This window comes from Aquarana catesbeiana, linkage group LG05 (genome assembly GCF_042186555.1).
Source record: "Aquarana catesbeiana isolate 2022-GZ linkage group LG05, ASM4218655v1, whole genome shotgun sequence".
Lineage (NCBI taxonomy): Eukaryota > Metazoa > Chordata > Amphibia > Anura > Ranidae > Aquarana > Aquarana catesbeiana.
This window is the reverse complement of record NC_133328.1, coordinates 527,996,519-528,023,028: the sequence shown is the minus strand read 5'-3', so window position 1 is coordinate 528,023,028 and position 26,510 is coordinate 527,996,519. Positions and strand designations below refer to the sequence as shown.

Below are 26,510 nucleotides of genomic sequence, written 5' to 3'. Positions count from 1 at the left end.
ACGATGTATGGACTCACATATTGGGTGGAGATATCATGGGCGAAACATTCCAATCAAGCTATTAAAAACAAGAAACAGAAAATTGCCTGTGAAGATAGTTTGCCTTTCACAACATATTAAGATATACCATCAATTTGCAGATTGAAAACAGCTGAACTTAACATGAGAGATGATGGACCGCTGAAAGTACTGAAGCCAATGAGGGGCGCGGCCCTGTGAGCCTCTTATTGTAATCCCAGTCCCGTTTGATAGCTCTCTGTAGCCTCATTCTTTTGCTCATAATTTTGTATCATCATTATACTGTTTGGATACCTCCTTAATCTGTTGTTGTTCATTTATTGTATACATATTATTATATGCATGATATGGTTTCATTCTATGCATGTATATATATTTTCTTTATAACAGATATATAACGTTGTTCACCGGTTTTCTGTGTTCCGGTTAATCTGCCTGTTAGTTGCATTGTCAACTCTGGCCACTAGAGGGCCATGTTTCTCTTTCTATATCTTGTATTGGTTGTTTATAGCATTAGCTGTAATATTTATATTTCTAAACATTTATCACATGCCAGCCGACGTTTAAGGTGTTGACTGCTTTAATACCCGGCACACTAAGCCGCCCAGATTTGGCAATGCGTTGTGACTCTCCATGGTGGCTATAGCCGCTTTTCACTGCAGCTGGCTGCCATCTTGCCACTCCGCCGGACATGCGCTGTCCGCCGGTGAGGCCTGTGTGTCAGTAGGCCCTGGGTGCACCTCCTCGTTCCACCGCGCTGACGTCACGCATGCGCGGTTGGGATGGGGGCATGCATTCAGGGCTCAGGAAGCCTATGTGGACGCGCTCCTGATTCCTCCCTCCATCCCAGGCACAGCTGATAATTATTGGCTGTGTCTGCTATTGGTGGGAGTTGATTACATATAGGCATGCCTGTGTGACATGGCTGACATCCACCTGAGGGTCTGGATGCCAGGATGTGTCTCCACGTTGCTGCCTTTTATGCACCAGGTACGATTGATTTTTTGCTACTCCACAGAGACAGTTGCTTGATGTTGAAGCTTTGATGGCTATATAATTACAACATCATATATATGCACGCACAAACTTAAAATTGCTTTCTATCTTGGTCATCAATAACGTTGCTTCTATGGAGGACTATAATTATTGATATACTTTAATAACACTAAGGCCTAATCAAATTTTTTATTACCATTCAGTGAGCTATCCATACAGGTTAGCTGTACACTCTATACACGTTCCAAACATGTTTTTATGGTTGGATAATATTATAACTTACTTATACTACGGATTTACATCTTTTTTAATCTGTCTTAATAATCCTTTATGTTATTGTTAATGATGGCCCAACAATCAATACAGTCCCCCAGTACTATAAAATCATATTGATACACCTTGTGTATATGTTTATACATGTACACATAAGTGATTGTTTGTCATGCATTTACTATCTTTGTGTGATACCAACCTTACAGTGTTTTTTCTCATCTTCAACAATTGTCTTTCATTGTTGAGTGCTGGTAGGACATATATGTATACACAGTATCTCGTGTATTTTATATACATGTGTTTACATTCTTGCATCATTTTTATATTATTTGAGTAATAATTTTGCATGTGTTTTTTTGCACAGCCCTTGCAAATTCCTTTATAGGAATGATGCAGGCTTTGTTACTCAATTTGTCCTTTACTATAATTTATTATAATTCATTACTTTTTAATTACAGTACTCTCATGTTAAGTTCGGCTGTTTTCAATCTGCAAATTGATGGTATATCTTAATATGTTGCGAAAGGCAAACTATCTTCACAGGCAGTTTTCTGGAGACACATTTCCGGTTATGTTTCTTGTTTTTAATAGCTTCATTGGAATGTTTCGCCCATGATATCTCCACCCAATATGTGAGTCCATACATTGTTCATCATTGTTGCAATATATGTTATAAACAATGATGTTTATTATATCATATTTTGTATAGTTTGTATTTTGAGCCTTTGTTATTACTATATTTTAGATGTATGATTGACCCTCTGATTAACATCCCTGAAGAAGGAGACACAGATACTTTGAGACGCGTCGGGTGAATCACAATCTCAGAGTCAATCATTGTGGTGATTTTGTATTTAGCATACAGCTATTATAACCATTCCAATAGATGTTGCTGTTTTTATTGTGCTTAATAAAAATATATACCTTAGGCATAATTATGCCAATGCCTTTAAAGTCCACCTAGGGGATTTTCCTTGTTGTCATGCTACAAACCTAAACATAAATAAGAGACAGCAAAAGAAAATACAATAATGCAAATAAAAATAAGTCCTAAATAAAGTCCAAAATGTCACACACGTGAAGTATGAAGTGCCTAAGTAAAAGTCCCATACACAGTCCAATTTAAATTTGTAAGCAATCTTGATCTGGTAAATAGTTAACAGAGGATTGCACAGATAACAATGTACAGGAAGGAGAGGAGCTAAGGGGTGTGTGGGGGTTATAGAAAGCACAACCCCCTCCTGGCTCCTGGCTCTCTCCTCCTCTCTGCTGCTGTCACTAATGTAGGGACAGAATTTGTACTAGCAGAAAGGGGGATTTGCTAGGTGGGGGATTTGGGAATGTGCTAGGTGGGGGATTTGGGAGCGGGTGGGTGGGGGTTGTGCTTGGAGGGGGGATTTGAATGGGGGTTGTGCGAGGAGGGGGAATTGGGGGGGGGGATTTGTAAGTTTACAACCTACAGACCACTGATCTGCCTCTCAGAGTACATTTTGGGGCTTGTTCACACCAGGTGCAGTGCAGCAACAGGTGTGAAATTACGCATTTTCCCATACCGTAAAAAATGCGCTGCCTTTTGCAGAGGTGTAAATTTAATGACACCCTGACACATCTAGCAAATGTGCATGAATGAATGAATGAAGAATTTGTATAGCGCTACAATGCGAACTGAATTGCTTCAAGGCGCTTGATCTGTCCTGAGTTGTCCTGCTTCTTAGAAGAGGTGAGTCTTGAGTTTTTTTCTGAAGGCCCGATGGTTTTCTTCCATGCGGATGTTAGTGGGTAGAGCATAAGCTCTAACGAGCAGGGCCCTCTGATGCCTCTTGTATTGAATTGTATTGTACTTGTACTGTCTGCCTTAATGTTGTAAAGCGCTGCGTAAACTGTCGGCGCTATATAAATCCTGTATAATAATAATAATAATAATAATAATAGAGCATTCCATAGCTGTGGTCCTTGGACTGTGAATCTTCGTTCTCCCTTTGATTTGTACCTGGACGTGGGAATGAGGAGGAGGTTTTGGTTCGTTGATCGTAGACTGCGATTAGGAGTGTAGTGCTTTATTTTCTCGCATAGGTATCGCGGAGCGTTTCCTTGTGTGCATTTGTGGGTGAGGCAGAGGGTCTTGAATGTGATCCGATCCTTTACGGTTAGCCAGTATTGGGTCCTCAGTGATGCGGAGATGGATTCCCAAGGTTTTTTCACGTTACTAGTCTTGCTGCAGTGTTTTGGATGACTTGTAAGCCAGCAATCTGGTATTTAGGTAGTCCTATGTAGAGGAAGTTTGCGAAGTCGAGTCTGGAATTGATGATTGTTCCGACTACTGCTGCTTTGTCCTCTTCTGGAATGAATGGGATGAGTCAACGTAGTAAGCGTAGAAGATGGTGAGAGCCACTGAATACTGAACCTATTTGTGCATCCATCGACATCTCTGCATCAAAGATGACTCCAAGACTTTTGTCTTTGGTGCTTGGGGAGATGGTCTGTCCAAGGATGGTGGGTGATGTCCATGGGGTCTTAGTTTTTGTATTACGGTTTGCGTGGCCATACACTTGCACCTGCTAAAACGCATGGTACCATAATACTATGTCTTTTGGTGCTGCGCAATTTTAAAAATCATGCCGGCACACTTTTCATATGCATAGAGCAGCTCATTAAAAAATGTAACGGAACGTGCAAAAAAGCACGTGCGATTGGATGCACCTCCTGGTGTGATCTAATCCAAGCGTGGGCCTGACGAAGGGGCCCTGCGTGACTCTGAAACTTTGCCATATGTGTACCATGTGAAAAAGCTTTGGACCCTTCTGAGGAATCCTTGGTGTGATGATGACATTTATGACATTTTTCCTGGTGTGAACGAGCACTCAGACTGCTGTGCCCCAGAATTGTGCAAAATTATAAAGGGTGCCTTAACTGAACACAGATTGAAAAACACTGGTCTACTTGATTAAAATCTGGGCAATAAATACACTTCATCCTGGACATAACAGCCAGTAATTTTCCATCTGGCTCAGTTAACTTGTAAATCTACTTTTACCAAGCCAGGTGGTGAATGCAGGGCCACTCATGGCCGGAAATTTTGTGGATTCCTTACAGAATGGGAAGAGTACAAATCTAAGCTATAGCATGGCCATATGGACGTGCAATGGGCCTCGTTTGAGGCCCACTGTATATTTTACGTTGACCATCACTGATATACAGCAGATACTACTTTCTTAGATATCACAACTGAAGTTCAAATACATAACTATCTCTAATCCCCCTTTCCAGAACTTCATGAGGCTTGTTTACTGAAGAAGTTGAGAAGATTCACACAATAGCTTATGTAGATTAACTTCAGTTATCCAACAATGTGAAAAGAAAATGTCTGTTTAGTTATTAGACATTGCCGAAAAATTTGTTAGTTTTCGTTTCATTCAGTTTGTTTTTTTTTGAAAATTTGTAAATTTGAAAATAAGAAAGGAAAATCTGAAAATCCAAAAATTCTAAATAATAACTAACTAATAATAACTAATAAATTATAGGTATTGGTATTTTCTTTTCAAATTTGGCTGTTAGTGAACATAACAAATACAAATTTATTTGAAGTTACAAATTATTTGAAACAAATGGAACGGAAAAAAATAATAATAATATGTTTTTATTAATATTACTGTTATTTATTATTAATTTGTTACATTCCATTCATTTAAATACGCCATTCGTTATTACGGATAATTTGCAACTTCGAATGAATTTGTATTCGTTACGTTCACTAACAGCCAAATTTTAAAGGAAATTCCAATACCTATAATTTAAGTTAAGTTATTATTAGTAAGTTATTATTTCAGATTTTCATTCCTATTTTTGGATTTCCCAATATTCTGAAAAATTCAGAAATTTGGATATTTCTGAATTGCACATGTCTATTACTTATTTCATCTGCACAGGATTGGATAATTGAAGTAAATAGTCACACTATTTATAGGCAATCAGCCCAAATGTGCATTTCTTAAGGAAATCCTGTTCCCTATGGATGGAGAAATGATAATTTCAGGGCTGCAAGCTCCTGTACAAGACTCAATGTGCACACCAACTGAATAGAATTTTCAAATGCATTTTTGGTTCTCAATTCTTTTTATTCAAAAAGACTTTACAGATGAAAATACACATAACTGATCATCACATATTGTATTTTGTATAGTTGCCTAACAAATGTAGGTCATCAGCATTTGAACTTCATTTCTAATTACCGTTTCTGCAGGGTGGATTGCATTTGAGTCAAATGCATTGGTCATATCCCATCCATTGACAAAACCTACATTTAGGTCAGTGAAAATGATTTCCATTATGGAATAATGAATAGAAGCATGAAAATCGCTCATGGTTTCAAAGTTTTGTTTCATTTCACCTGTATTCTCAGTCTTAATGATAACTTTGGTTTGTGGACTTCTAAGAAAGAGGCGTTCAATAGCACCTCGTATATTAAGCAGCCGTCTAATAAAATGATAAATAGGATATGCTCTAAAATGTACCCCTATATTTAGTACAATCACAGTACGCTGATCACCTCTAATTAGGTCAATTTCTCGAGAAATAGTACGCTCTTCCTTCCAGGACTGATATGAGGTAGTGATGAATGGATAGGTGTGCCTTTTCCAGGTTATCTTCATATTCCTTTTCAGGTCCAAATGGAAAATCTGACGTGCCCAATTGTCTTCATAAAGGTGGAATTGTGTCAATGCTGAGGAAAGAAAATCATTTAAATTGAGGGCATGCACATAATTAAGTAACCTTTGTACTAGATTAATAAGTATGTCTACACACCATAAGGAGCTACAGGCATTAGCAGCGCTAAACTCTTGTATCAATCTCAGAAAGATATTGATCTTAAACACATAACAATAAATGAGAAACCAGCACAATGTCCTTATTATAAACAAAAATAGAGAAGTCTCTGTAGAGTAATCAGCTGCAAGAAAATAACTAACAATGCATGGGGGAGAGTTGAAAAATAGTAATTATAATTATAATGAATTCCTCAGGATCTTCATCCCTTCACCAAACCACGTGGGACACCGCTCCCTTAAGATTTTACACTCACCAAAAATAAGGTGAAAATAAGCCTTAAACTCCATAAATGTACGGGCTTCCTCCTCTGGTCATCGAGTCATGGTACGGACTACCTCTTTAGCTTCTAATGTAATTCCACCAGTATTAGATTGTGATGTCCGCGGGGATACCCGCGATTGTCTCATGGAGAGGAAGAACGGGGAAATGCTAATGTAAACAATTTCTCCGTTCTGCCTAGTGACAGGACACTGATCACCGCTCCCTGTAATCGGGAGCGGTGATCAGTGCCGTGTCACACATAGCCCATCCCCCCCACAGTTAGAAACACTCCCTAGGACACACTTAACCCCTGCAGCGCCCCCTCCTGGTTAACCCCTTTACTGCCAGTCACATTTACACAGTAATCAGTGCATTTTTAATTGCACTGATCGCTGTATAAATGTGAATGGTCCCAAAATAGCGCCAAAAGTGTCCGATGTGTCCGCCATAATGTCGCAGTCACGATAAAAATTGCTGATCGCTGCCATTACTAGTAAAAAAAATGTATTAATAAAAATGCCATGAATCTATCCCCTATTTTGCAGACACTATAGCTTTTGTGCAAACCAATCAATATACACTTATTGCAATTTTTTTACCAAAAATATGTAGAAGAATACGTATCGGCCTAAACTGTGGAAAAAAAATGTTTTTTTATATATTTTTGAGTGATATTTATTATAGCAAAAGGTAAAAAATAATGCGTTTTTTTTTTTCAAAATTGTCGCTCTTTTTTTGTTTATAGCGGAAAATATAGAAACCGCAGAGGTGAACAAATACCACCAAAAGAAAGCTCTATTTGTGAGGAAAAAAGGATGTCAACTTTGTTTGGGAGCCACGTTGCACGACCGTGCAATTGTCAGTTAAAAATGTCGCAGTTCCGAATCGCAAAACTGCTCTGGTCTTTGGCCAGCCAAATGCTCCAGGGCTGAAGTGGTTAAGGCTTATTTTCACCTGATTTCTGGTGTTAAATCGCATGTCAAAACTTACCAGTGTGAATCAGGGCTAAGATCAATATCTTTCTGGGATTGATACAAGAGTTTAGGGCTGCTAATGCCTATATCTCCTTATGGTGTGTAGACATACTAATTATTTACTGATTCATTTAATAGCAGCAGCTGAAGGGTCTGTGACCTGTTTATTTTAACAGATTCATGAGTGCTGAGGGAAAGTGAATGGTTGCTGTTCAGTGATTACTTACTTTTATTGTTTTAGACTTTGTACTATATTACCAAAAGTATTGGGACGCCTGCTTTTACACTTCCATGAACTTTAATGGCATCCCAGTCTTCGTCTGTAGGGTTCAATAGTGAGTTGGCCCACCCTTAGCTATAACAGCTCCAACTCTTCTGGGAATGCTATCCACAAGATTTAGGAGTGTGTCTATGGGAATGTTTGATCATTCTTCCAGAAGCGCATTTGTGAGGTCAGGCACTGATGTTGGAAAGAAGGCCTAGCTCGCAGTCTCCATTCTAATTCATCCCAAAGGTATTCTGTCGGGTTCAGGTCAGGACTCTGTGCAAGCCAGTCAAGTTCCTTCACCCCAACCCGCACTGGTTGGTCTTACGATGCACGGGGACGGAGCCCGTTGCCAAATTCAAAAAGTTAAAAACACAATACACATACAGTACACTGTAATCTGTAAGATTACATAATTGTATCAAATTATTTCACCTCCCTTTTGATCCCTCTTTTGTCCCTAGTGGTTTGTCCAGTGCCCTGCATGCAGTTTTATATTATAAATACTGTTCTTTCTGCCTGGAAACTGGAGATTGTCCATAGCAACCAAAAAGTGTCCCTTTACATCAAAAGTTGTTTTAGACCAGCTAGAAAACAGCGATAATAAATTAGAATCACTTGCAGAATTGAGCGATAGTGATTTGTGGGGAAATCCGTCATTAAACACTGAAAATAATGACAGCAACAATTCTGCATCTGAGCAAATTTCAGTGTTTTTGATTTGATTACATTATTGAATATTTTTTATTATTATTATTTGTTATAATTATTTATTATATTATAATTTATGATTTCGTGTGTTAAAATTTATCATTTGGACCAGTGCACAAAGCAAGTTCCATAAAGATAAGGATGAGCGATTTTGGGGTGGAGCAACTTGACTGGCCTGCACAGAGTCCTGACCTCAACCCAATAGAACACCTTTGGGATGAATTAGAGCGGAGATTGCAAGCCAGGCCTTTTAGTCCACATCAGTGCCTGACCTCACAAATGCGCTTCTGGAAGAATGGTCAAATATACCCATAGACACACTCCTAAACCTTGTGGACAGCCTTCCCAGAAGAGTTGAAGTTCTTATAGTTGCAAAGGGTGGGCCAACTTAATATTGAACCCTTACGGACGAAGACTGGGATTCCATTAAAGTTCATGTGCATGTAAAGGCAGGCGTCCCAATACTCTTGGTAATATAGTGTGTGTGTGTGTGTGTGTGTATATATATTGCATGGGTACTCATTGATTGCACTCTGCTAGTGCAGCCTCCGCAGCGTGGCCAATGTTCAGTCGCAGCACGGATCAGGTGGTTGGTGGCAGTGGCATCTCCAGCTTTCATATTTGGGGGGAGGGGAGCCACAGGGACAAAAGAAGGGGGGGCAACTATAAAAATGATATATACAGTGGGGACGGAAAGTATTCAGACCCCCTTAAATTTTTCACTCTTTGTTATATTGCAGCCATTTGCTAAAATCATTTAAGTTCATTTTTTTTCCTTATTAATGTACACACAGCACCCCATATTGACAGAAAAACACAAAATTGTTGACATTTTTGCAGATTTAAGAATCTGCAAAAAAAAAAAAAAAAGAAAAACTGAAATATCACATGGTCCTAAGTATTCAGACCCTTTGCTGTGACACTCGTATATTTAACTCAGGTGCTGTCCATTTCTTCTGACCATCCTTGAGATGGTTCTGCACCTTCATTTGAGTCCAGCTGTGTTTGATTATACTGATTGGACTTGATTAGGAAAGCCACACAACTGTCTATACTGGAAGATGATATAGTGCCAGGTTAGGTGATATAGAACCAGGTTAAGTGATATAGTGCCAGGTTAAGTGATATAGTGCCAGGTTAGGGTGATATAGTGCCAGGTTAGGTGATATACAGTAGTGCCAGGTTAGGTTATAGTGCCAAGTTAGGTGATATACAGTAGTTCCAGGTTAGGTAGTAGTGGCAGGCTAGATGGTAGTGCAAGGTTAGGTGATAGTGCCAGGTTAGGTGGTAGTGGCAGGCCAGGAGGCAGTGGCAGACTAGGTGGTAGTGCCAGGTTAGGTGATAGTGCCAGGTTAGGTGGTAGTGGCAGGCTAGGTGGTAGTGTCAGTGGCAGGCTAGGAGGTAGTGGCAGGCTAGGTGGTAGTGCCAGGTTATTTGGAAGTGCCAGGTTAGGGTGGTATAATGCCAGGTTTGGTGGTAGTGCCAGGCTACGTGGTAGTGCCAGGTTAGGGTGGTATAGTGCCAGGTTAGGTGGTATAGTGCCAGGTTAGGGTGGTAGTGCCAGGTTAGGTAATAGTGCCAGAGTAAATACATGACAACATGAATAGATAAGAGAATGCTGGTCATGTCCCCCTCTTCCTCCATCACCTGGACTAAAATTATGTATCTATGGCTGTCCCTGCTGCTGCAGAACCTCCTTCTCCCCCTCCCTGATGTAAACATAAAGAAAAAAGAAAAACACATGGGAGCTGGCACCGATTCTGGCTTCTTCCTTGAACTGAAGTCAAAATGTGGCGGGCGGGGAAGAGGGAGGGGATGCAGCTTGGACAAAGCATTAATGGCTAACACTGAGATGAGATGCAAATATCTCCCCCTCCCTTTGATGGTCGGGAGTCGGGACAATGACATCATGCAGCCCTGCATCTTACTGCTGTGTGCACAGTTTGGAGATGTTGTTTTGCACACACACAGGGGCGGGCTTAGTGGTGGAAGCACTGTTGCTGGAGCTGGCTTTGTCTTCTGTCATTATGAGAAGCAGAAGACCCGGACTGCAAACTTTACACAACAGGACAGGAAGCATGGCAATTACAGAGCGATGCCCTCTGTGTGTCTCTCCTTCTAGCAGCTGAGAGCCTATAGAGAATCACTCTGTATAATTGCCGTGCTGATCGTTTTAGTTTGGGGGGCACATGGGGGCACAGTATGATGTTGGGGGGTCAGGGCCCCCTGTGGCCCCACCTTAGTGACGCCAGTGGTTGGCGGTAATTGATATTGGGGCTGGGTTATTGCCATGCGAACACTGGCTGGGTATGACCACCTAGAGTGGCCACAAACCCTTCTAGCCTGGTGGAAGGACCCCCTGGAATCCTGTGGTTACATCATGATAAACCTCTGCACAACCAGGTTGAGGACAAGTGCCAAGCAAGGTACATATCTGATTTTTTCCAGGAAAAGGGTCGTCAGAAGGTTAGTGCTATTTTCACATATGACCTTGCCTGGCTGCAGATAGTGTAGGTCAGCCATCTCTTAGCCTTGGCCTAGAGGGCTGCCAGAAGCTTTGGTCCAGTGTGGCTCCTGTCTTTCAGGCATACAAGCTGCAACACAGCTTCTGAAGACACCCAATGGGAGGGGCGAAACCGGTCAAGCGAGGACAGTCATTGACAAGTGAATTACAGCTGATCCACACGCCGAGGCAGCTATCTGATGTTTACAAATACTTTTTTTACTTTTTAATAAAGCCTAATAATAATACACTATTGGGATCACTATCTTCCTTTCCTATGTCACAGAAATGCTGTATTTGAAAGAAGACATCATTATCAAGTCCAACCTATGTGTGTGATTATATGTCAGTATTACATTGTATATCCCTGTATGTTGCAGTCGTTCAAGTGCTTATCTAGTATTGAGCCCGGAGATTTACTGAGAGAGAAGAAAAGGAACATAAGAGACCATTCATCCACACACCTGATACAGTATGTTTTTTTCACTCAGTGAGTGAATCTACCGTTGCCTGGAGATTATATTGAGAGAGTGGAGAAGTACAGAGAGACTACTCATTTACAAACCTGTCATGCTTGTTTGACTCTTGCTGTCGGTGAGTGTGGGACCATAGGAGGGGAGAGCACCACAGAGCTATATCTCCGAATAAAGAATAATCACTTATATTGCAATACTGCACAGAACACTTTATTTGAAAAAAAATTTATGCACTGACTTGTGATTAACACTATTATTTTCTGATTTGTATATTACATTTATGACGCACGCACCATGTTTATGTATCATACTAAAAGTTGATGAATTCATATAAATCATGATTATATAGGAGGTATTATATACACAGATTAGGTCGATAGTGGCAGCGCTGTATTTTTTCGGATTAACATTACAGGTTTTCTAGCCAATCATCCAGCAGCAGCCCTAATACATTTACAGTATCTCACAAAAATGAGTACACCCCTCACATTTTTGTTAATATTTGATTATATCTTTTCATGTGACAACACTGAAGAAATGACACTTTGCTATAATGTAAGGTAGTGAGTGTACAGCTTGTACAACAGTGTAAATTTGCTATCTCCTCAAAAAACTCAACACACAGCCATTAATGTCTAAACCACTGGCAAAAAAAGTGTGTACACCCATAAGTGAAAATGTGCAAAATTGAGCCCAATTAGCTATTTTCCCTCCCCAGTGTCATGTGACTCGTTATTGTTACAAGGTCTCAGGTGTGTTAAATTTGGTGTTATCACTCTCTCTCTCTCATATTGGTCACTGGAAGTTTAACATGGCACCTCATGGCAAAGAACTCTGAGGATCTGAAAAAAAAGAATTGTTGCTCTACATAAGGATGGCCTAGGCCAGGGATCCTCAAACTACGGCCCTCCAGCTGTTGCAAAACTACACATCCCATGAGGCATTGTAAAACTCTGACATTCACAGACATGACTAGGCATGATGGGAATTGTAGTTCCTGAACACCTGGAGGGCCGTAGTTTGAAGACCCCTGGCCTAGGATATAAGAAGATTGCCAAGGCCCTGAAACTGAGCTGCAGCACGGTGGCCATAACCTTACAGTTTAACAGGACAGGCTCCACTCAGAACAGGCCTCGTCATGGTCGACCAAAGACGTTGAGGGCACGTACTCAGCTTCATATCCAGAGGTTGTCTTCGGGTAATAGACCTGTGAGTGCTGCCGACATTGCTGCAGAGGTTGAAGGGGTGGAGGGTCAGCCTGTCAGTGCTCAGGCCATACACTGCGCTCTGCATCAAATTGGTCTGCATGGCTGTCATCCCTCTTCTAAAGATGATGCACAAGAAAGGCCGCTAACAGATTGCTGAAGACAAGCAGACTAAGGACATGGATTACTGGAACCATTTCCTGTGGTCTGATGAGACCAAGCTTAACCTATTTTAGTTCAGATGGTGTCAAGCGTGTATGGTGGCAACCAGGTGATGAGTACAGAGACAAGTGTGTCTTGCCTACAGTCAAGCATGGTGGTGGGAGTGTCATGGACAGTTCATTGAGGGAACCATGAATGCCAACAAGTACTGTGACATACTGAAGCAGAGCATCATCACCTCCCTTCGGGGACTGGGCCGCAGGGCAGTATTCCAAAATAATAACAACCCCAAATACACCTCCAAGATGACCACTGCCTTCCTAAAAAGCTGAGGATAAAGGTGATGGGGGGCATCCTCAAACAAAAGGTGGAGGAGCGCAAGGTCTCTAACATCCACCAGCTCCATGATGTCGTCATGGAGAAGTGGAAGAGGACTCCAGTGGCAACCTGTGAAGCTCTGGTAAACTCCATGCCCAAGAGGGTTAAGGCAGTGTTGGAAAATAATGGTGGCCACACAAAATATTGACACTTTGGGCTGAATTTGGACATTTTCACTTAGGGATGTACTCACTTTTGTTGCCAGCAATTTAGACATTAATGGCTGTGTGTTGAGTTATTTTGAGGGAACAGCAAATTTACACTGTTATACAAGCTGTACACTCACTACTTTACATTGTAGCAAAGTGTCATTTCTTCAGTGTTAAAAAAATAGAGAAAAAGGAACACTCTTATGGCCACATCCGTATAAATTGTATGTCATAAGAAAAAAGAAGGGGGTTCAACAAGGTTCCCTGAACAGAATTTAGAGGCACAACAAACCTGAGAAAGCATAATCAAAATAACAATATAATCAATTTTATTCAATATAAATACATACCCTGTTTCCCCGAAAATAAGACCTAGCGTGATTGTCAGTGATAGCTGCAATATAAGCCCTACCCCCCAAATAAGCCCTACCCTGTTTCCCCGAAAATAAGCCCTACCCTGAAAATAAGACCTACAAGGACTTTAACTAGGGCTTATTTGGGGGGTAGGGCTTATATTGCAGCCATCACCAACAATCACGCTAGGTCTTATTTTCGGGGAAACAGGGTACAATACAAAGACATTGACAAAAAATACAAAAAAATCATCTATATAAAAAAATATACATGATACAGGCCCCGATGTGTCTACGCGTTTCGTATAGAACTTCTTCAGGACACATTCAGGTTTCAGTAAATACACAAGAGGGTTTCACTTGTAAAGAGGCTTCCACAAGTTCAAAAAAGGTAGTTCAAATTTATTCAAATATAGACGTCAAGGTCTTAGCAAAAGTTCCTGAACATCTCTATCTATCTAAATACTTATATCTAAAAATCATTACTCTTCCATCACATTGGGTAACTAAGGACCAAGGCAAATCAAAGTTACTTCAATAAATGGATCCAAAATGAACTACTCCCAGAAATGACCAATTAATGGAGCCTCACAGAGGGAGAGTAAACTATATCCGGGAAAAATATTTCTGGATTTAAGAGGTGTTTCTAGAAATTCATCCAATAGGTATAGTGCCTAACCATCATTATTAACGCAATTGTATAAATAAATAAATATACAAATAGCACGAGCCGAGCTATTATATAACAAAATAAGTGAATAATTGATAATGTGAACGATAAAGTGCAAATAAATTCAAATAAATAACATACAACACTTCATGAATGTGCAAATAGATAAATAAATTAAAAGCCATTAAATGTGCTTCAAAATGATGAAAAATAAGTGTCAAAAGATATATAAAATCCCATAGACAATGCAATCCAAATTGTGACAATTAAATTGAGTGAAAAATCCAGTGTCAAAAAAGTAAAAAGTCCCATAGACGATGCAATCTAGATTGTGACAATTAAATTGAGTGAAGAATTAATTCATCCAAGATTCCCAGTGTCAGCACTCAATCATATGTGTAGATAAGGTGAATACAGGTGTGGTTCTCCCAGCCTCTCACCTCAGGGCTGAGCGATAACAGCCTTAAAGATAAATAATGATAATCCCCTCTATTCCACGATCTCCTTCACAGTAATTCCCTTAGGAGTTTCCTGTCTAAATCCTCTGCTCTCAGAATGCCCCAGTTGGATAATATGAATCATGTAAGAAAGGGGAGGACTCCATAGTGAAGTAGTTTAAAACCAAACATTTAATAAAAGTATCCACTTACATACGGTTAGTACAAGCAAGCATATCATCTGATGGTAAAACAGCTGATTCCCGAACCCGGCCGTAATCGGGAAGCTGAACCACGTGACCCGCCTCAGTTATCAAAGGGTGACGTGACAGTCACGCAACGCGTCAGGGAAGAGAGGCGGGTGAAAGCCTCTTTACAAGTGAAATCCTCTTGTGTATTTACTGAAACCTGAATGTGTCCTGAAGAAGTTCTATACGAAACGCGTAGACACATCGGGGGCCTGTATCGTGTTTATTTTTTTTATATAGATGATTTTTTATTATTTTTTGTCAATGTCTTTGTATTGTATGTATTTATATTGAATAAAATTGATTATATTGTTATTTTGATTATGCTTTCTCAGGTTTGTTGTGCCTCTAATGTCCGTTCAGGGGGTCCTTGTTGAACCCCCTTCTCTTTTCTTATGACATTTCTTCAGTGTTGTCACATGAAAATATATAATAAAATATTTACAAAAATGTGAGGGTGTATTCACTTTTGTGAGATACTGTATATATATGAGATTTTTTTAAATTTTTAATTTTGTTTGGATTTATTTTAATTTGTTCACTTTTCTGCCAGCCGCCAGCCCGTGGCGCAGTTATATTTAAACAACATTAGATTGCTTCATATATGTCCTTATCTAAGATGTCCCAATGGTAGGCTTGTAGCAATAATGCAGACAACTCTGTAAAATTCCTCAACTAGATCTTCATATCTTCAGATACTGGCTTAGACCATACCCAATTTTCTCAAATTTTAGGACATATTAGGCTTCATTCACAGAACCAGATTGAATGCGTTATGTAGGTGTCCAGACATATTTTACCTAAATACCGCATGCGACCCTGAAACCATCAATTTTCTATACTGCTCTGCAGGATTTACCACAAAACATTGAAAATGCTTGGTAAATACCTCATGAACAGGCATTAAACTCAATTCACAGAAGGAAATAAATAATTTGTTGTGATTGATGATGGATCTACATCAGGGGAAAATTGTTTTCGTTTTAGTTTTTTATTTGTCAAAAACTGCCTCCTGTGTTTCTTTTTTGCACTACACTTCTACCATGTACCCCCTACTCTTTCACATAGAGGGTAGCTGGGATCTGGGGGTCCCTTTGGTAACCACTTGACAACTGGGCACTTAAACCCCCTTCCTAACCAGACCAATTTTCAGCTTTTGGTGCTCTCACATTTTGAATGACAATTACTCAGTCATGCAACACTGTATCTTTATGAAATTTTTGTCCTTTTTTTCACACAAATAGAGCTTTCTTTTGGTGGTATTTAATCACTGCTGGGTTCTTTATTTTTTGCGCCGTAAAAGAAAAAAGACCGAAAAATCTGTAAAAAAATACATTTTTCTTCATTTCTGTTATAATATTTTGCAAATTAGTAATTTTTCTTCATATATTTTGGCCAAAATTTATACCGCTACATATCTTTGGTAAAAATAACCCAAATCGGTGGATATTATTTGGTCTTTTTGAAAGTTATAGAGTCCAAAAGCTATGGTGCGAATATCTGAAAATTGATCACACCTGAAGTACTGACGGCCTATCTCATTTCTTGAGACCCTAACATGCCAGAAAAGTACAAATACCCCCCAAATGACCCCTTTTTGGAAAGAAGACATTCCAAGGTATTTAGAAAGATGCATGGTGAGTTTTTTGAAGTTGTCATTTTTTCCCACAATTCTTTGCAAAATCAAGGTTTTTTTTTTACTTTTTTTTTCTTCCACAAAATTGTCATATTAGCAGGGTATTTCTCACAGACCGCATATGCATACCACAAATTACACCACAAAACACATTCTGCTATTACTCCCGAGTATGGTGATACCACATGTGTGAGACTTTTACACAGCGTGGCCACATACAGAGGCCCAACATGCAGCGGAGCACCTTCAGGCGTTCTGGAGCACCCAGGCCAATTCTGACATTTCTCTCCTACATGTAAAAATCATCATTTATTAGCTAGAAAATTATTTAGAACCCCAAAACATTATATATGTTTTTTTAGCAAAGACCCTAGAGAATACAATGGCGGTCGTTGCAACTTTTTATCTCGCACGGTATTTGCGCAGCAATTTTTTTTAACGCGTTTTTTTTGGAAAAAAAACTGTTTTGTGCTTTACAAAAACCAAAACAGTAAAGTTAGCCCAATGTTTTTGCATAATGTGAAAGATGAAGTTACGCCGAGTAAATAGATACCCAACATGTCACCCTTCAAAATTGCACGTGCTTGTGGAATGGCGCCAAACTTTGCTACTCAAAAATCCCCATAGGCGACGCTTTAAAATTTTTTACTGGTTACATGTTTTGAGTTACAGAGGAGGTCTAGGGCCAAAATTATTGCTCTCGCTCTACCGATTGCAGTGATACCTCACATGTGTGGTTTGAACACCGTTTTCATATGTGGGCGGGACTTACGTATGCGCTCGCTTCTGCATGCGAGCACACAGGGACAGGGGCGCTTTAAAATTTTTTTTTTTTTTTTATTGTTCATTTTACTTTATTTATTTTAGTTTGATGCTTTTTTCCAAAAAAAAAAAAAAATTGACCACTTTTATTCCTATTACAAGGAATATAAACATCCTTGTAATAGGAATATGGCATGACAGGTCCTCTTTACAGTGAGATATGGGGTCAATAAGACCCCACATCTCACCTCTAGACTGGGAAGCCTGAAATTAAAAAAAAAAAAAAAAAAAAAGATCCTGGCTTCGATCGTAGCGGTGAGTCGGTAGAAGCACCGCAAGGCGGCGGGAAGGGGGGACGTCCCCTCTCGCCTCCCGTAAGAACGATCAAGCAGTGGAACAGCTGCTATGATCATTCTCATGGTGTAGGGAATCGCCGGCTGAAAAAGCTGATATCTGAATGATGCCTGTAGCTGCAACCATCATTCAGATATCTCCGCACAAAGTCAAGGATGTTGTATGACGGCCGGCGGGCGGGAAGTGGTTAAAACGCTTTTTTTTTTTTTTAACACAAAGTTGTCCATTTATACAATATTTATACCACATAACATGTACATACCAAAAATGACACCCCAAAATAGATTCTCCTGCTCCTCCTGAGTACGGCGATACCCCATGTGTGAGACTTCCACAGCCTGGCCACATACAAAGGGCGAGTACAGCTGAGCATGGCTCAGCATGGCAGGGTATTGCGGAGTATGGCGGAGTATGGCGGGGTATGGCAGGGTATGGCGGAGTATGGCGGGGTATGGCGGGGTATGGCGGGGTATGGCGGGGTATGGCGGGGTATTGCGGAGTATGGCGGGGTATGGCGGGGTATGGCGGAGTATGGCGGAGTATGGCGGAGTATGGCGGAGTATGGCGGGGTATGGCAGGGTATGGCGGAGTATGGCGGGGTATGGCGGGGTATGGCGGGGTATGGCGGAGTATGGCGGGGTATGGCGGAGTATGGCGGGGTATGGCGGGGGCATGGCAGAGTATGGCGGGGGCATTGCAGAGTATTGCACAGCATTGCAGAGTATTGTGGGGGCATTGCAGAGTATTGCACAGCATTGCAGAGTATTGTGGGGGCATTGCAGAGTATTGCACAGCATTGCAGAGTATTGTGGGGGCATTGCAGAGTATTGCACAGCATTGCAGAGTATTGTGGGGGTATTGCAGAGTATTGCACAGCATTGCAGTGTATTGTGGGGGTATTGCAGAGTATTGTGGGGGTATTGCAGAGTATTGCACAGCATTAGTAGTGAGGAATGGCTGAGGATGGATGGATGTCTCTGTGCAGCGCTGTGGGCACTACACATACAGCCCACAGCGCTGCAGACATCCATCCATCTCCCTCTCCTCCACAGTGTACCGATCGGTACACAGGAGGGGAGGAGAGGAACCGGCGTCATCAGATGACGCCGGTCTGTTTACATGTGATCGCGCCGTCATTTGACGGCGCGATCACATGGTAAACGGCCGCGATCAGCGGCCATTTACCGGGATCCGTGATGCGCCGGGTCCCCTGGACCCGGCGGTCACGGATGTGTTCGGGTGCGCGCCCCAGGGGGCGCGCGAGAGGGGAATTCTGGGAGGACGTCATAGTACGTCCACCCAGAGTTATCCAACCGCCCTGCAGCCGTCATTCGGCTATGGGCCGGTTGGTAAGTGGTTAAAGGGGGCTTCCAGATTCCAATATGCCTTCCGCCTGCAGACCCCCACAACCACCAGCCAGGTGCTTTGGGGGGCAGAGCCCCCCTGCCCCAAAGCACCCCCCATTATGAGGGCATGTGGCTAGGTATGTTCAGGAGGGGGGTGGTTGCTTATCCTCCCCCTTTGCTGACCTGCTGGGCTGCATGCTCAGATAAGGGTCTGGTATGGATTTTTTTGGGGGGGGGACCACACGCCAATTTAAAAAAAAAAATTGGCATGGGAGTTCCCCTCAAAATTCATACCAGACCTGAAGAGCCTGGTATGGATTGAAGAGGAACCCCACACCATTTTGTTTTTTTTAATTTCCGGCAATTCTTTTTCTTACACTCATCGGTTGTTAAGGACTTGCCGGCTGCCCGCTCCTTAAAGCAGTGTTGCACCCACTTTTTTAACTTGCAATCTATCCCATGCCCATCCGCATTTCTATTGTAAATGGCAACTATTTCTTTTTTTTCTAAATACCTTTTTTCCTTTATTACCTGTAGCACTTCCAGCTCCGGCCGCCTAGGTGATGCCATAACAAGACGATTCCCATGGACTCCTGGGATATCGGCGTCCTCTATCCCAGGTGTCCATGAGAATCACCCAATAACTTAAGCTTGTGTGATTTCCTTCTGGGATGTACTTTGATTGACAGGTTGCCATAATAACGGGGTGGGAACTTCCACCGACGCCGCCATTGCTATGGCAACCTGTCAGGAAGAAAAAGCGCCGTGCAGTAGCATTACTGAGCAAGCACAAGATTAGGAGGTGCATGCTGGTTAACCAGCTTCACCAATTCCCGGAAATGAATACAAGAAAGCCTCAGATGCCCACAACAGAAATGAACCCCACCTGCTTCCAAGATCAGGTTAGTTTTGCACAAACAAAAAATAAAATGACCACATTACTGACATTATCGAAACGTTGCAGTTGAAGTGTAAACAATTACGGTGGAGCTTTTTAAAAAAATTATGAATTAGGGGATTGGAACTTTGCTTTAACAACCTTGAAAGTTATTAGTTGTTAAGGATCCCAGCAGCCGCACGCTCCTTAAGAATGCAGTATTTACTACTGGTAATAAATACGGATGCTGACACCAGGCATTAAAATACCCTATATTTTCACTACTAAGATACCATCTGACTTCATGAATTAACTCATGCTGGGTTAGTAGAGTTTTTTTGTGAATGCCAAAAAACTTTTTGAAAAACACCGTCACTGAGCAGTATCTTACTGTCTACTCAGATGCGTTAAGATACTGCTTTGTGAATTGAGCCCATCGTCCTTTACTGTGCTTTATCCATAAGAACAATGTTCCCATCCTTATCAGAGAGTTTTATCACTGTTTCCCCATTCTGACTTCGTTCTCGAAGAGCTTGGGCTTGTGCAAGCAGTCTATGATGTAGTGTTTGTCTTTGTAAGCATCCAATGGATTGCGCTAAGATGTATGTGTTGTATTCATGGATTATTGCTAACTATGTGTAATTGTATGTATTTTTGTTATATTTAGTACAATATAAACCTGACTGTCCTGAAGAAGCGCGTTGACGTTTTTGGACTTAGAAAAGTAATTGGGTACCATTATAAAGAAAATTGGATTAAGATTTGTATGATCATTAGGGGGTGTCTTACTCCCATTCTACTGTTGGGTATTATTCTTGCAATAGATGTCCCCAGTTTTGGAGGTAATGTTTTAACAAATATGATATGCTTTTATTGATTGTAATGAACTTTATGGATTTATATCACCTCTGCCGCATTTAGTGCCAATAAACTTTGCCTTTTTGGAACAATTTGTTCCATATATTTTTGCTATACAGGTGTAGCGCTACTCCCATAGGAGTCGCAGGATTTACTGTCCAGGTCTTCCTTCTGCCTTGCAGCCATCACACAACAGGCTCATTCACTCTTTCTCCAAAGACCAGTCTAGGGGATGTAGTTTTTGTTTTTATTTTTGGAGAAATTGCATAGGGATGACAGAAGCGGTGGAATACTCCAAAGATCAGAACTGTTGTATGTACTGAGGACTTGGTTTTCCTTTCAGGACAAGCATTGATGAAGATATTAAACAGTAGAGCCAATAGAGCAAAGTCCCTTTAAGTAGGAAAATGTCTGGACAGAGCTCTTCAGGACACCAAACTGTGTCCCCTTTAATAGACCCACAGCTGACTATGACAGGGCACCAGAGGGATAGCTACAGCACAAGGTCCCCAATATGCTTTAATGTCAGTTCTCACAAGGCCCAAGGACAGATGGACCCTTCTTCCAATCGATGCCCTCCAGTGATGCCAGACAGATCTATGGCAGACAGCTCCCTTCAGTCAGTTTTTCCAAGCACGTGGGATCACAGCATTTCTCCCTCAGGTCACCCATCTGAGGCCTCCTCATGGCAGCTTGTGCCTGAGAGAGCAGTGTGCCCCCCTTAAGCTGGACTCCTCTATGCTGGTTAAAGACCCAGAGCTGTCTGTACTCCCAGAATAAATACAGCCTCCCAACGTGCCAGCAGGGTCTGACTTTCTGAATAGGTGGGGGCTGTATCAATATTCATGCTGTCATCTGCATAGCTCACCACCTATCATCCAGAAACTTCTCAAGTTACCTGGATATAGAGGGAGATATCTAGAATACTGGCAGCAGCAGAGCACACAGATCAGACCTAAATAAACAAACAATCACAGCTTACTGGATACAGTAAGACAAACTATGCTTTTGCCTACAAAAAATTATAGCCACACTGCCTACAGTGTGGCAGCTAAATTTACCTATCAAAAACACACTCTAACACTTATTGAAATCTATCCTAGCACCTACCTAGGAGGGTGCTACCCAAGATATGGTTGATTTAGTAAAACTGGAGGGTGCAAAATCTGGAGCAGCTCTGCATAGAAACCAATCAGCTTCCAAGTTTTTAAGTCAAAGCTTAATTGTACAAGCTGAAGTTAGAAGTGGATTGGCTACCATGCACAGGTCTACTCTCCAGTTTTGGTAAATCAACCCCACCATTCTCAGCTTTTTTTGACTGCTTATGCATTGGGGGCCATTTGTATCTGGTAAGCAAGTTTGTTGATTATATGGAATGGGATTTCATCAAGCCTAGATGTCCCTTTTTATGTTCTGGATACACAGATTCCTGCACTGAAAGTATTACACTTTGGACTGTTTTACTTATTGTTACATTTCACATTTTCACTGTGTACAGTTGTTCAAGTTTTGGACATGGATTTGTGGGATTCTTTTTTTATTTTTTCTAAAAATCTGTTCGCAACAACTGTTGTTTGGATGTGTGTGTAAAACAGTGTTAATTTCATCAACAAAACCGTTTGTCAAAGTTTTTAGTCAGCAGCATTTTTACAGTGTTGAAAACGAAACGAAAAGTACACCACATTTTCGTCCACTGACAAAAGCTATGACGAAAATCAAATCCGTTTCATCTCGAAAACGGGACAAAAATATGGGCAGGAACATTTACCCTTGTGAACTAACTTCTGTTTTTTCACAGAGCTCCACCTGCTTCCACAATCCACTCCCAGGAAGCAACTGCATTTGAATGCACCGTGACAACTGCCAGAGACCAGAGAGAGCAGCACTGTGTATTACAGGCTAGCCAGGCCTCCCGAGTCCCGACAAGACTGAGTCTGTCCCACTCCAGAGTCGCGACTCATGAGAGGACCGCACCGCCAGGCGTCCAGAGCAGACAGAGAGCAAAGCAGACTGTGAGTGTGTAGAGTAGCAGTTGTGTAGTTCATTACAATTACAGCAGGCCTCTCCTCAGACCACTGTCTGTCCAGAAGCACTGTGTGTGCGCATTACATGCCTCCTCTGACCACCGTCCAGAGCACTCTGCATTGTCTGCAGCATTACAGGCCTCCTTAGACCACCGTCCAGAGCACTCTGCAGCATGACAGGCCTCCTCAGACCACTGTCCAGAGCACTCTGCAGCATTACAGGCCTCCTCAGACCACCGTCCAGAACACTGTGCAGCATTTCAGGCCTCCTCAGACTACCGTCCAGAGCACTCTGCAGCATTACAAGCCTCCTCAGACTACCGTCCAGAGCACTCTGCAGCATTACAGGCCTCCTCAGACTACCGTCCAGAGCACTCTGCAGCATTACAGGCCTCCTCAGACCACTGTCCAGAGCACTCTGCAGCATGACAGGCCTCCTCACTGTCCTCAAACAATCCAGAGCGGTGATGTTAAGGACAACAAGACCCTTTGCAAACCATGTGGAATGACACTCGCTGGTAGAAATACAACAAACTTGAAGCATCATTTGCGGACATTCCTGCAAACTCATCCAGAAATCCATACAAATGTAAGCACAGTACACTTAACTCCACTTTTGGACTATAATGATTTTAGTCGACTAAAATGTTAGAATAGCCCAGTCAAAGTCCAGACCTAAATCAAATTGAGAATCTGTGGCAAGACTTAAAAAATTGCTGCTCACAGACGCTCTCCATCCAATCTGAAAGAACTTGAGCTATTTTGTAAAAAGAAGATTGGGCAACAATTTCACTATAGATGTGCAAAGCTGGTAGAGACATACCCAAAAAGACTTGCAGCTGTAATTGCAGTGAAAGGTGGTTCTACAAAGTATTGACTCAGGGGGGCTGAATACAAATGAATGACACACCTTTCACATATTTGTAAAAAAAAAAAAAAAAATGAAAACCATTTATCATTTTACTTCCACTTTACAATTATGTGCCACTTTGCGTTGGTCTATCACATAAAATCCCAAAAAATACATTTACGTTTTTGGTTGTAACATGACAAAATGTGGAAAATTTCAAGGGGTATGAATACCTTTTCAAGGCACTGTAAGTATAACATGTTTGTTATTTTTTACTAAAAAAAAAAAAAAAAAATAGACTTTAGTATCACTTTAATATGTACAGTCTGGAAGAAAGAAGGGGAAAGGGAGACATAGTTGAAGCCTTTAACCACTTAAAGTGGAGTTCCACCCAAAAATGGAACTTCCACTGATTGGATTCCTACCCCCTCCGGTATCACATTTGGCACATTTCAGGGGGGAAGCAGATAGCTGTCTAATCCAGGTATTTGCTCCCACTTCTAGGCATAGATCGCTGTAGGCTCCACGGTGATCTATGCCATGTCTGGCCCCTCCCCTGCCCCACACGCTGTCTTCTGGCAGACACACAGGTCCCAGGAAACAGCAGGGACCAGTGAGGATGCGCAGTGGGACTCGCACATGCGCAGTAGGGAACCAGGCTGTGAAACCACAAGGCTTCACCCCGATTCCCTTACCGAAGATGTCGGCGCCTCCACCCGAGACCCGAGGGACAGATCGGCTTCAGGTGAGGACATTGCGGGCGCCCTGTACAGGTAAATGTCCATATTTAAAAAGTCAGCAGCTGCAGTATTTGTAGCTGCTGACTTTATTAAAAAAATGGCTATTTTTTGCAAAACGGCAGTGCGTTGCCTTGACTAACAATTGCATAGTCGTGCCACGCTGTACCTAAATTAAATTGATGTCCTTCTTTTTCCACAAATAGAGCTTTCTTTTGGTGGTATTTGATCACCTCTGCAGTTTTTATTTTTTGCACTATAAACAAAAACAGAGTGACAATTTTGAAAAAAAAAATATTTTTTACATTCTGCTATAAAACATATCCAATAAAAAAATTTAAAAAATTAAAATTTCTTAATCAATCTAGGCCAATATGTATTCTGCTACATATTTTTGGTAAATAAAAATCCCAATAAGTGTATATTGATTGGTTTGCACAAAAGTTATCGCATCTACAAACTATGGGATATTTTTATGGAATTTTGTATTCAATTTTTTTTACTAGTTTTGGCGGCGATCAGCGTTTTTTAGTGGGACTGCGACATTGCAGGGAACCAATCGACACTACAACAAACACTAACTGACATTTTTTTGGGAACCAGTGACATTATTACAGTGATCAGTGCTAAAAATATGCACTGTTACTGTACTAATGACACTGGCAGGGAAGGGGTTAACACCAGAAGCGATCAAGGGGTTAAGTATGCTCCCTGGGAGTGTTTTCTAACTGTGTGGGGGATGGAGTGACTGGGACAACACAGAGATCTGTGTTCCTGCTTAGCAGGAAGACAAGATCTCTATGTCCTCCCCTGTCAGAACGGCAATCTGCCTTGTTTACATAGGCGGATCCCTGTTCTGCCTCTGTGGGGAACGATTGCGGGTGGCCGGCGGACATCGCATCTGCCGGACCCACTGAATGGCTCTCCCTCTGGCCAATCGGCGTACACACGCCAACGCTGGCTAGTGCACGAAACGACGTACAGGTACGTTGATTTGTGGAGCCAAGCCACCTTGCCGCAATACAACTGTGGCGGGCAGTCGGCAAGTAGTTAAATACATCAAGGGGTGAATAAGGTTCAGGAGGACATTTTCAATATGAAGTTAAGATAAAGAACACGGGGACATGACTTCAAACTAGCAGGAGGAAAGTTCAAAACTAATCTTAGAAAAAGTGTTATTTTACAGAAAGTGTAGTTCAAACTTGGAATAAAGTTCTGAGTCCCAGCAGAGGTAGTGAATCAGTCAACAGTAAGTATAGTTAAACATGCTAGGGGCAAAAAAGTAAAAAAAAAAAAAAAATATATATACACAGTATATATACACACACAACACATACACAGTGCCTGAAAAAGTATTCATACCCCTTGAAATGTTCTACATTTTGTCATGTTACAACCAAAAAGTAAATGTATTTTATTGGGATTTCATGTGATAAACCAACACAAAGTGGCACAAAATTGTAAAGTGGAATGAAAATGATAAATGGTTTTCAAACTTTTTTTTACAAATAAATATGTGAAAAGTGTGGCATGCATTTGTATTCAGCCCCCCTAAGTCAATACTTTGTAGAACCACCTTTCGCTGCAATTACAACTACAAGTCTTTTTTGGGGATGTCTCTACCAGCTTTGCACATCTAGAGAGTGATATTTTTGCCCATTATTTTTTGCAAAATAGTTCAAGCTCTGTCACATTGGATGGAGAGCATCTGTGAACAGCAATTTTCAAGTCTTGCCACAGATTCTCAAATGGATTTAGGTCTGGACTTTGACTGGGCCATTCTAACACATGAATATGCTTTGATCTAAACTATTCAATTGTAGCTCTGGCTGTATATTTAGGGTTGTTGTCCTGCTAGAAGGTGAACGGCTGCCCCAGTCTCAAGTCTTTTGCAGACTCTAACAGGTCTAGGATTGCCCTGTATTTGTCTCCATCCATCTTCCCATCAACTCTGACCAACTTCCCTGTCCCTGGTGAAGAAAAGCATCCCCACAACATGATGCTGCTTCCACCATGTTTCACGGTGGGGATGGTGTGTTCAGGGTGATGTGCAGCATTCCTTTTCTGCCACACATAGAGTTTTGCTTTTAGGCCAAAAAGGGCACCTTCTTCCACATGTGTCCCCACATGGTTTCTCGCAAACTGCACTTCTTATGATTT

At 41.4% G+C, this 26,510-nt stretch overlaps 1 protein-coding gene and 1 long non-coding RNA gene across 3 annotated transcripts in view; one reads left to right on the top strand and one right to left on the bottom strand.

The window, feature by feature from the left end:
• The window catches only part of LOC141145221 (NXPE family member 4-like), a 114,294-nt gene that overhangs the window by 36,444 nt on the left and 51,340 nt on the right, over positions 1-26,510 (bottom strand). The window contains exon 6 of one of the 2 annotated variants that reach the window (XM_073631724.1): positions 5,834-6,007. In XM_073631724.1, the coding sequence (XP_073487825.1) occupies positions 5,834-6,007 (174 nt within the window). Of the gene's footprint in view, positions 1-5,381; positions 6,008-26,510 lie in introns of those variants that run through there. The other variant, XM_073631723.1, reaches the window with a different exon arrangement.
• LOC141145222 (uncharacterized) overlaps positions 946-26,510 on the top strand; it is a 77,050-nt gene continuing 51,485 nt past the window's right edge. The window contains exons 1-2 of the long non-coding RNA XR_012244528.1: positions 946-1,008; positions 22,538-23,352. This is a non-coding gene — a long non-coding RNA (uncharacterized lncRNA). The remainder of the gene's footprint in view (positions 1,009-22,537; positions 23,353-26,510) is intronic.